The 12,479-nt window shown below is 41.3% G+C and overlaps 1 protein-coding gene across 2 annotated transcripts in view; it reads left to right on the forward strand.

Annotated features, from left to right (window-relative positions):
* The window catches only part of Adamts12 (ADAM metallopeptidase with thrombospondin type 1 motif 12), a 276,352-nt gene that overhangs the window by 194,032 nt on the left and 69,841 nt on the right, over positions 1 to 12,479 (forward strand). The window contains exon 13 of one of the 2 annotated variants that reach the window (XM_029470141.1): positions 9,988 to 10,031. The exons of the other annotated variant lie outside the window; for it this stretch is intronic. Coding sequence (XP_029326001.1) covers positions 9,988 to 10,001 — 14 coding nt within the window. The 3' untranslated portion in view covers positions 10,002 to 10,031. Of the gene's footprint in view, positions 1 to 9,987; positions 10,032 to 12,479 lie in introns of those variants that run through there. 2 annotated transcript variants of the gene reach the window in all.

The following is a 12,479-nucleotide window of genomic DNA, read 5'->3' on the forward strand; positions in this document are numbered from 1 at the left end:
GGCCATCAATGGGAAGAGAGGCCCATTGGACTTGCAAACTTTATATGCCCCAATATAGGGGAATGCCAGGGCCAAAAGAATGGGAATGGGTGGGTAAGGAAGTGGGGGGCGCTATGGGGGACTTTTGGGATAGCATTGGAAATGTAATTGAGGAAAATATGTAATAAAAATATTAAAAATTTAAAAAAATACCATTTTATTTTGCATATGAAAACCAATGTTTTGAGCAAAATATGAGGAGTCTTGGTTGTCTCTACTGAAATCAACTAAATTAACATAATAGAATAAACCAATTCCTGTCAGTTTGTTTTTTCTTCCTAAAAGTCAGTTAAGGACTTTTGATGAACTCTGTTTAGTTTCTGTAGAGCCACACTAAGTGTTTATGTCAAAAGCTTAGGTCAAATAAAATATACACAGTAGCCTAGATACAATTTATCCTCCCAAGATCTAGATTGTAGTATGTATTTTTTAGTATTATTAGTCTCCTTACTCTATTGTTATAGTTTCAGAAATTAACTAAAAACTAAATGTTTCAGATACAAAGTGTGCGTGGCAAAAATGTAAGCCCTTGGGCTGGTGAGATGGCTCAGTGGATAAGAGCACCCGACTGCTCTTCCAAAGGTCTGGAGTTCAAATCCCAGCAACCACATGGTGGCTCACAACCATCTGTAACGAGATCTGACTCCCTCTTCTGGAGTGTCTGAAGACAACTACATGTACTTACATATAATAAATAAATAAATCTTAAAAAAAATGTAAGCCCTTGATTCTTCTATAGGTATTATGGAGTTTTCTCGAATCCCACTTGTGGTTTAATTAAGACACTGAGCCATCTATATAGTTTAAAGCTGGTAGCCTTTTGTTGGGGCAATCTCTCAGTTAGCTATCTAAACTTATCCTGACTTCTATCCTATCTCATCACTTGGGGTTGTCTCCCACTGATTTGCATTCTCACTCCCAGCCCTCTCCCATCCTCCCCTTTCCCCACACCTGGCAACCATCACCATCCTTCCTCACCCTCTTTCCACACAGTTCTCTCTCCTTTCCATCCACATCTCATGACTATTTGTCTCCCCTTCTAAGTGAGATTCACACATCCTCCCTTGGGCCTTCCTTATTACCCAGTTTCTTAAAAAGCAACCCGCTTTTTAATATGATAATCTCTCAGAATCACCACTTGGGTATGTGAGGAAAAACTAGCATTTACATATGGAAAACTGGTGATGGGCCATAGAAATGACAATACCAAAATCCTGACAGCACTTAACACAACACAACACTGGGTCCAACAGTTAACAATGAAAATAAAGAGACACTTCTTCCTACAAAGCATGAAGGTGGGGGTGAGGACTGGGGGAGGGGGAGGGAGGTCCTAAGCCATTCTAAAATAGAGCAGAAAACACCAAGTCACTGATTTAAAATTAGCTCTGACACCAAGAAGTTCAAATTCAAGCTCTAGTAACAAAGTTATTCTTTTTTTTTAATTGGATATTTTCTTTGCATCAATGGGAGGAGAGGTCCTTGGTCCTATGAAGGCTGTATAGATGCCCAAGTGTAGGGGAATTGAGGGAGGGAGGTATGAGTGGGTGGGTGGGTGTAGGAACAAAGTCATTCTTGAATAGGTGGTTACAACCTGACTAAAGACTCAACCTATTAGCATCCTCAAGGCAGGCGGTCTGAGGATGCCTTTCCCACTGACAGGGTTGGGGGTGGTCCCCTAGAGGTGTCCCCTGACAGTGTCTTGAGAGAAAGTGTAAATTAACCTTGGGAGACAGTGGTAGCTGCAGGGTGCCATGCAGAAGGGTTAGATAGTGCTGTGTGCCTGAGGGACAGCAATAGATGGTGGGGGTCACGGATCTCACAATAAGGTTCTGACTCTATAGTTACAGCAATGGTGAACTATCGAAGAGCTAAGGTGAAAGATGGCATAGGAGCTTCAGCTATGACTGAGGAAACTACCTAGCCTCTTTGAACTATGTTCTACAACTAAAACAGGAAAAATGAAACTATATAGTAGGGCTATCGTAAACTGCTTCCTATAAGCTCGGTGACTTATGACAAAAGAAATATATTGCCTTAGGATTCTAGAAGCTAGAAGTCTGAAATAGTGTAGGTATCTGTCACCATGTTCTCTCTGAAGGCTTTAGTGCACTTTTTCCTTTGAGGCCCATAACTTCTGATGATTACTGACAATCCGTGTCAGTTCTAACTTGTAGCTCCCTCATTCTGCTTTCTGTCTTCATCTTCATTAGAACTGTGTTCACTCTGTGTGTCTATGTCTGCAACACTCATCATCAAAGCACCAGATTTTGTCTTTAGAGCCAGCGTAATATCGAATGACTGCTTTCTCTTTTGATATATCTGCAAAGATCCTCTCTCTCCCATAAGGGCACATTCACAGTTACCAGAGATAAAGATTGTAATGTGTGTGAGGGGGGACGTTATTCAATCTTCAGCAAGAATCAACTTAAGAACTTGAGAACTTAAGGCGAGGGAAGCTTTATGCTGTTGTTGCTTTCATTAAGTGAAATGTCACTTACCTCTTCTCTTCTACTAAGTACAGCTCTGGCCTGCCTTCATACTTGCATTTCCAGTGGCTAGGAACAAAACCATCTTAGAATAAGCATCTTTCTTGTCTCTACATTTTCAAAAGGTCTTTGAAAAAAAATGGTGGCATTGATGGTGGCTTAGGTTGTAGTACCAGTTAGTATTTAAGTTATCCACCATTTGAAAATTTGCAAAGCAAGATGTTATATTAGCATTATCTTATAACATAACAAAATAACATGAAGAAAAAGAAAATAGGTGGGTTGCTATTAGCTGTTAGTATATCAGGGCTAAACATCTGGCAAATTAGGAACCTATTCTCCCCAATGAATAATCAGGAAAATGCATTAGCTCAAGGCTTGATAGAAAGGGAAGTTCAAGTGGTTCTGGTTGGTGTTTAAGGACACTGCCCATCAAGGTGAAGAACCATTCCCAATGATGGCATCAGAGAAAGGCCATCATGAAGTCACTATGCACATTTGCTATTGGCAACATATCCACCTGATTCCACTGATGGCAAAAAGGCCATACAACAGTGGGCCTTGTTGGCAAAGCACATGCTGTCGGACTCAGGTTCCTTTCTTTCTCTTCAGATCCCCCTTTGCCTTGTGTTCAGCAAGGAAAACTGACCTCATGTTAGACGGAGACTGCCTTCAATTTTTAGCTCACAGGAGAAGCAAATTGTGGGGGTGTGGGGGTAGAGTTTTGTCTGCTTTCTGTTGCTGTGATAAACATCGTGACTAAACAGAATTTGGGGAGGAAAAGATTTCTTTCAGCTTAGAGGTTACAATCCATCACCAAAAGAAGCCAAAACAGAACTCAAGGCAGTAGCAGGCTTGCTCCCTGAATCTCATGCTTAGCTAACATTTTTCTACATCTCCCAGTACCACAAGGGATAACTCTTCCCTCACTGGCCTGGGCTCTCCCACATCAATTAGCAATCAAGAAAATGCCCCACAATGTGGCCACAATGTGTCATTCTGATGGGAAGAGTCCCCAGGGTGATACTCCCTCAGATAACTCTGGGCTAGGTTCAGTAGACATCTGAAGCTAACTAAAAGAGTAAGGTTTCCTCAAGAATCTATTTAATGTGCTATGCCATGCCATGCCATGCCATAATATATTAAGAAAATATGCAGGTCTCTTGATGAGCCATCTTGTCCTCTAGTTCTGCAAGCTGGTATTTGTTGTGTTTTATAAAAAGATAAGGGAAAAGCCAGGAATATGTTTGGTGAAGGTGTAGTAAGGTGTGGGGGAAGGGGGTGCCTCTGCCAGCCCATGCTGAGTCATCCCTCCCACTGAGGTATAGTATTTATTCTATATTATACCTTTGGGTATAGTATAGGATAGAGATTATTCAGGGCATGGTGAGGGAAGTTGAGAGGGTAGAAGTGACAGAGAAGTGTGTGGAGAGAGGGAGAGAGAGAGAGAGAGAGAGAGAGAGAGAGAGAGAGAGAGAGAGAGAGAGAGAGAGAGAGAGAGAGAGAGAGAGAGAGAGAGAGAGTAGAGGCTGGTCATGAGCACATGGAGAGATGGCGGAAGGGAATGGGGAGAGGGAGGGTAGGGAACAGTAGCAAGAGAGCAAAAGAGCGAGGAGGGGGCAAGCCACCTTTTATAGTGAGTCAGGCACATCTGGCTATTGCCAGGTAACTGTGGGGAAGAGCCGAGACTGAATGCCAACAGTATTGATGGAGAAACACGACCACCCACTCAAGTAGAAGCACATGGACTTGAGGCATTGTATTTAATTTTTGGCTTGCATACTTTGTTATTCACATTAGAAGTATTCCTGCTGGTTGAAATTTTTTATAAAAAAAATAAAATTAACATGTCTCAGTATATGTTTTCCTGGCTCACTCCAACTCGGTGGAAGAATGAAGGCCACTGGGAATATGCTTTATAAAGGTCAGCTTATTAGAGACTGCACAAGGTTGGCATAAGCATATCACTTGTGTGAGAGTTGGTATTTTATTTCTAGCCACTGCAAACATCTACCTCAAACATTCTTCTATCCACTGTGACTTGTATAATTAAGTTTTGATTTTCTGCAGATTTCTTAGTGATTTTTGTTCCTCAACTAAGTCAAATAGCAAATAGTCTTTGCACCAACAAGACACTTGGAGGTGGTTAACTTGAGGATTTGATGTCAGTGAGTTTCTCAAGGCTTAGCTGGCGAAGGATATAAAGCCTCAAACCTTCCAGAAGATCTGAGGTGGATTTAAAACTAGAAAGAAGAAAAATAGTCTACCTAGGCACAATCCTTATACCCAACATGAGAGGAAGTATGGAGTATGGCATAGTGTTCCTCACACTGTCATGCATGGCATAGTGTTCCTCACACTGTCATGCATGGCATAGTGTTTCTCACACTGTCATGCATGGCATAGTGTTNCTCACACTGTCATGCATGGCATAGTGTTCCTCACACTGTCATGCATGGCATAGTGTTCCTCACACTGTCATGAGAGACAGCCTGAAACCAAGAAGCTTTTTTGAAGTTCATAGGTTTCATGAAATTTCAAACTTAACGGCATGATTTTGGAATTTAGTGATACAGAAATCCTCAAGTCTCTTCATATCCTGTTTCCATGCTCAGGATTTTAGAACAAGGAAGAATTGACCATGTTAACAAAGTCAATGGGAAGCAAAGGAGAGATGATTCAAAGGGCTCACTGTGCAGAACACAGAATGAACTGCATCCAGACTACAGGAACAAAAGTGAATTGATCAGGAGGAGAAATAGCTAATTATCCTGTCAAAGCTGGATGGAGGGACAAATAATATGGCTGATACCACTGATATGCACTGGAACAGGGGTCATGGTATGGGAGGGTGGGTCTGAAGGACTTGGTGATGGTTCTCAAGGTTAAAGCTTTCAATTATCCAATGGTTTCAGGTTTACCTGCTACCCTGAGTCAAGAACCAGAAAGAATAGCTGTAGCGAGAGATTTGATGGGATTGTGCAGCCGCATTGCCCCTGGTGGATGTCAGTAGAGAAGGAGGATAAATGAGCCTATTCACAGAGACTTGCTGCTCCACCAACTTCAGTTCCAGATGGTTTTTCCAAAATGGTTTTTGCATTTGAGTGTTTCGAAACTGTGCTCCATTCAAACTCTGACCACAGGGAACTTAACTTGAAGCTTTAATAACTGTATACTTCTCTTCCTTCTAAACAAGTGCAGCTATCTCCTGTCTCCATGGGTTCTATAGTCAAGGATTCAATGAATCTTAGATCAAATGCATTTAAGGAAAAGTTGTTATTTCCTAGAAAATATAGTATAATAACTAATTATATGGTAGTTACATTGTATTGTATAATAACTAATTATAATGGTAGTTACATTGTATTGGATATAATTGTACTAATTATATGGTAGTTACATTGTAATTTTAAATTTTATTCTTTTATTAAAAATAGATTCTTTTCTCATACAGTATATCCTGATTATAGTTTCCCCTCCCTCAGAAACAGCTCCCAGTTTCTCCCCACCCCTCCTCCATTCTGTATGCACTCCCTTTCTGTCTCTCATTAGAAACAAAAACCAAGCTTCTAGGTGATAACAGCCAAACCTAACAAAATAAAACAGTAAGATGAAGCAAAAAACATTATATCGAATTTGGACAAGGCAATGCAACAGAAGGAAAATGAGTCCCAAGAGTTAAAGATGCACTGTTTTCCCAGACAGAGATCCCATTAAAGGGATCCTAAGCTAATAGGATAGACAGACAGACAGACAGACAGACAGACAGATAATAGAAAGAAAATAGATATGTAGATAGATTGATAGATAGATAGATGATAATAGATGATAGAAAGATGATAGATAGATAGATAGATAGATAGATAGATAGATAGATAGATAGATAGATAAAGATGGAGATGGAGATAAACATGTATGTATAACAAAATATCATTAGAATTCATTTTATTGATTTTCTTTTCAGATCAGGAGTGTTTTTGTTTTGTCCTAGGTCTCTGAGCTATCTAGTTTCTAGTTACTGGTTATCCAAGCAGTGTCATGTCTGGGATACTTCTCTTGGAGTGGGTCTCAAGTCAAATCAGACATTGGTTGGCTATTTTCACAAGTTTTGTGCCACCATTGCCCTAACATATTTTACGGTCAGACAGATTGTAGGACACAGATTCTGTGGCCAGCATTGTGTCCACCTTTCTCCTTTGGTAAACTTCAGAGTACATTCCTGCACTAAAGATACTAGAATGTAAGAATGAGCCCTCCATGTAGATACCTGCTTAATGTCTTTATGTTTAAGGGGTTTTCTGGGTTTTGTCCTTGGCAATGGGGCCCTGCTGTAGGTTTGCAGAGAGCAAACTTTTGTCTTAGCAACAGTCTGGGTTGATAGGAAATGTTCATGTGACCTCTTGGCCAATAATTCAGTTCAATGCAAACCAGTCCCTTGATGGAAACTTCATGGTTCTATAAGTTGTAGCATGGTATCATTTTATTAGCAATTAATATCCCCTTATAAGTGAGTATATACCATATTTACCTTTTTGGATCTGGGGTACCACTTTCAGTATGATTTTTTTCTAGTCCCACCCATTTCCCCGCAAATGCCATGACGTCATTTTTTGACAGATACTCCATTGTGGGAATGTACCACATTTTCTTATCCTTTTTTTTTCTGTTAAGGGATAGCTAGGTTTTTTCCAGTTTCTGGCTATTATGAATAAATCTCCAATGAACATGGCTGAACAAGTGTTCACATGGTAGGACAGAGCATCCTTTGTATATATGCCCTAGAGCAATATAGCTAGATCTTGAGGTAAATTGATTCCCATCTTTCTGAGGAACTACCATATTGATTTCCATAGTGGCTGTACAAGTTTGTACAGCAATGCAAGAGTGTTCTACTTCCTCCGCATCCTCACCGGCATCAGGTGTAATTCTAACAGGTATACCTTTATATGTTCCTTGCTTTTTCTTTCTTGAACTTTTAGTATTCTTTCTTTGTTCAGTATATTCAGTGTTTTGATTAGTATGTAGTAAGGGGACATCTATTTGATGTTCTGTATGCTTCTACTACTTTTATAGGCATCTTCTTTAGGTTAGAAAATTTTTCTTCTATAATTTTACTGAAAACATTTCGAGGCCTTTGCTAGGGTTCTTCTCCTCCCTTTATTTTTGTTACTATTAGGTTTAGCCTTTTCTTGCTGTCCCAGATTTCCTAGATGTTTTGTGTCAGGAATTTTTTAGATGTAACATTTTTTTTTACCAATGTATCCATTCTTTCTATTGTATCTTCAATTCCTGAGATTCTTTCTACCATCTCTTATATTCTGTTATTCAAGCTCATCTCTGTAGTTCCTGTTCAAATTTCTAAATTTCTCATTTCCAGAACCCCCTCAGCTTGTGTTTTTCTTCTTTATTCTAGTTCCAATGTCAGCTCTTCAGCAATTTTATTTATTCTTACACTGTCTGTTTCTGGTCTCCTGGATTTCTTTAAGGCATTTATTCAATTCCTCTTTAAAGACCTCTATTATAGCCTTTATAGGCTATAGATTTACGACTATAAAGGCTATTTTACGGTCTTTTTCTTGTGTTTCAAATATGTTTGGCTAGTCAGGGCCTGCTGTGGTAGGATAGCTGGGCTCTAGCAGAGACAGATTGCCTGGGCTATTGTTAATTGTGTGGGTTTTGTAATTAATTATTTTATTTATTTATTTATTTACATCCCAAATGTTGCCCCCTCCCAGTCTCCCCTCCCAGAGTTCTTCACCCCATCCCTCCTCCCCTTTACCTCTGAGAGGTCTACTCCCTCCCATTGTCCTTCCCTGAATTATCAAATCTCTACCGGATTAGGTATATCCTCTCTCCTATGGGGGTCCCTGACCTCAGTCCAATGGTTGGCTGTACGTATCTGCATCTGTCTCAGTCAGCTACTGGTAGAGCTTCTCAGAAGACAGCCATGTTAAGCTCCTGTCTGCAAACACAACATGGCATCAGTATCAGTGTCAGGGTTTGGTGCCTGCCCAGGGCTGGTCACTGGTCTCAGCCATTCCTCCAGTCTCTGCTCCATTTTTGTTCCTGCATTTCTTTTTGTCAGGAACAATTCTGTGTCAAAATTTTTGAAGGTGAAGCCAGGCGTGGTGGCACACACGTTTAATCCTAGCACTCGGGAGGCAGAGGCAGGCAGATTTCTGAGTTCGAGGCCAGCCTGGTCTACAAAGTGAGTTCCAGGACAGCCAGGGCTATACAGAAAAACCCTGTCTCGAAAAAACAAAAAAATCAAAAAACAAAAACAAACAAAAAAAAAAAATTGAAGGTGGCTTCGGTATCTGGGTTGGGGCTGACCATAGGTCTAGGTGCTGATTTCTGGATTTGGCTTTGTGGCATCGGTGTTTTTGTTCCTTGGTCTTTGTTCGTCTATGGATTTTCAGAGAATATGATGGCTGTGTGTTATCTGTTTTTCTGTCCTGTTCACCTGGTGTGTTCACAGGGAATGCCTGCTAATGTTGGAGTCTGGGATACTGGGATGAGTTCAGGAAAGGAAGGTTGGAGAATATCCTTGGGATCAAAAAGGAAAGGGAGATCACAGCAGGTTTCCAGCTACAGAGCTGGAGATGAACTGGGGAGACTGGATCTCAGGAACAGTAGGAGAGGGGTGGGCCTACCTTCAGCCTACTGGTTGCCCTGGGAGTTAGTGTCTGAAACAAAGCAAGGAGTTGGGAAGGGGGATGAGAATTGGATGGTTTGTACGATATATAGGAGTTGTGAACAGGGATGAGGACAGGCTGCAGCTGGTATTCTGTTGTAGCACTAGGGCCTAGGCTGGGAAAGTATCCCAGGGGACAGAGAGAGAAAGGAGAAAGTCTTTGGGCAGTCCACCTACTTTTTTTTGGCAAGCAGGCATGTCCTCTGGTTAGCAGGGTAGTACCTGCTAGAGTTGGGGTCAGGATACAGCAACAAGTGGGGAGAAGAAGGTTAGGAGCGACTGTTTTGTGGTACCCACAGGGGATGTGGGCAGGGGTGATTAAACACCTAAAGGCTGGTGTTCTGTTGCAACCCTAGGGATGAGACTGGGGAATTGCATTTGTGGGGAACAGAGTGGGGGGGGGGTCCCAAAGACAGCCTACCTGATTTTCTGGCAGATGTGGCCTCTGGGTATATAATTATTCTAGAAATGATGTAAAGAATATAAGGTGTGCATAGGTTACATACAAAAATTATGCCCTTTGTCTATGGTATCTGAGTATCTGAAAAGGTTAATTGTCCTGAAGCTAATCTTTGCATAGCTGAGGAGGGATGCTTTTATTTCTTGTGCCAATAGGAAGGTGCTTTAGTTATCTCTGTGCCTGTCACCAAGACAAGGAAACAAGCACTCAGACTATGAATAATAAAGTCGGAAAGAAGTCACAGGTAGAGGCAGCTATGATGTCTCCTAGCTATGTCATTCATCCCAGCCTTGTCTTCCCTGCAGAGGGTTGGCTGTGACTACGAGATTGATTCCAATGCTACAGAGGATCGCTGTGGTGTGTGCCTTGGAGATGGCTCTGCCTGCCAGACTGTGAAGAAGCTGTTTAGACAGAAGGAAGGATCTGGTAAGAAACACCCCAAGTAACTGAAGTATCAAGGGATGTTGGAGAAACAACCAAAAAAAAAATCAAATTAATTTTCTTGTTTTAAAAATAGCTTGTAAAAATTCAAGAAATCAGCTCCATTTGGTAGTTACAGGAACAACCATTCCTAAAAATAAATACAGGGAAGTGTTACACTGACCCAAAAAGGCTGGTGGCTGCTCAGGGGAACAGATAACAGTGTGGTTCTGAGGAAGATATCTTCCTTTAGAACATGCATCGTAAGAGGAACAACACCAAAAGCCAGGGAGAGATGAAGTTACACACAGAGAAGATGGGGATTCTGTATGTGAGGACAGAGAAGCCAGCAACATGGGGGAAGGTACCAAAGCGTACCTTCAGGGTCAAAGGAGAGGCAAGACAGAGATGCTTCACATTCGCAGCCTGGGCATCCAACACAATGGTCTCTTACGAGTCTCAGGAAGGCTCTTCTATCTAACATCTGGCTTTCACCCATGCTTCACTGTTCCTTTCCTGTATTCAGAGTGCTTCATGCAGCCCTTCGAACCACCCGTGAACTAGGAGAGTGTGGTGAGACTCTACGATCATTTCACCCACTATGGCCGTGCAGGAGTTCTCATGATACCTTTGTACCAGCCATGATCTCTAGCTGCTAAAGCTAAGATCTTAAGATGAAGAGAACTCGGGGCTATTTAACTGGCCCTCCTCAGACAGTCTCTGAAACAAGAACTCGGATGTAAATGATTATTTAGAGGATAGAGGACCTGGAAACATCAGGGAAGGGAAGGCAGTCAAGAAGGGTCGGTCACCAAAATGTGCTCAGACACAGGACGTGAACATTTGCATTTCCCACTTGTAGAGTGTAGAGCGAGATAGTCATCAGCGGTTCCCACTGACCAGGGTGTGGTGGTGGGAATTAGTTCTCTGGGTTTTGGATTCAGATCACAAACCAGAAAGAAGCCTTGCCAGCTGCGTAGAGGTAACATCAGAATCGGAAATGATACTCTCCTTCAGATATAAAAGGGGACTGGTTTCTGGGTCCTAAAAAAAATCAATCTCTCCCTCCTAGCTATGTCTACTCCTCGGGATAAAGTGCTAAAATGTGATCCCAAGAGAACTGAGTGTTTTCTTCAGTTGATTACATGACCCATTGCCCCATAGTAAACATACTAGCAGTTAGTCCACATTTACCTAAATTCTATCCTTATTTTTTCAATTTTGACAGTTGACCAATTAATGTCAAATTGTGAAATGATTCTTTCCCTCCCTTTAAGTATTACTGTTGGCAGACTGCACTTCCTGTCTTCACTGATAGCTTTATTATGGATGACACAAATCTTTTTGATTGCTTGCCGGGAGTGCAAATGATAATCCAGTATGTGTTAAAGTTATAATTAAGCATCATGTGGTGGCTGTAATTTTTTTTAAAAATCTAAATGAAGGCTTTTTGTAGATATTTTCTATTACTTAGATATGGTCCTATTAACCCAAATTATAAAAACTCAAAGTAAAACTGTGTTTCTTTTAACCTCAGCTTTGTTTCTCCATAAAGATCTGTAGCTATGATCTCTGCCATGCTGAGAATCTTTCATGTCTCACATTTTACATGATGACCTGAGTTGTTGTTCCTAAATTTTCTCTATTTAACCTTCTAATATTTTAGAGAATTGGACTTTACTTCTGCTTTATTTTATTGTTTTGTTTTTCTTCTTCCCTAATCTCTTGGAGATGACAAAGGGGTAGGGGGCAACAACAGATTGGCCTGTACTCCTGGCCACATGCAATCACTGAGCATCCGACGTCTCCCCGAGACCATGTGTTAAGTTCTCTCTCTTCCACTTGCTGCTTGAAATGCTTGAGTGGTCTTTGGTACCCCTGAATTGGTGGCAGCTTTACACTGCCTGTGCCTACAGGTTTCTCATAGATCTCTGGTCCTGTTCCTCCTAATGCACAGGGGTAATGCACGGAGTTTCATTCCTGCCTGCCGTTAAGATGGCCCATGTTCATAATCCATAGGATACTTAACAGACCCCATCTTTGCTACGTGATTAGTGAAGTTTGACATGGGGAGGGGGAAAGACAGTGCCTACCACTCTTCCACCATGCAGATGAAGCAGGGGCATGCTGCAAAAGACTACCGGAAGTGCATTTACATTGAATTGATGTAGGGGATTCATGTGAAGTTCAAAGTTAGAGAGGGAGCCGTATTTAGTAGACAGTGCTCTGAATTTATTCTCCAGCTAGCCTGTGCTTTTGCCACACTTCATTTTGCTTTATTCGTTTAACTTAATGTAATTATTAACTAGGAACAAAATTATCTTTTGGACTTTGCCTCTACCTGGCTCAACTCTAGATGACCACAATCTCTATCTGG

This window comes from Mus caroli, chromosome 15, assembly GCF_900094665.2.
Source record: "Mus caroli chromosome 15, CAROLI_EIJ_v1.1, whole genome shotgun sequence".
NCBI lineage: Eukaryota > Metazoa > Chordata > Mammalia > Rodentia > Muridae > Mus > Mus caroli.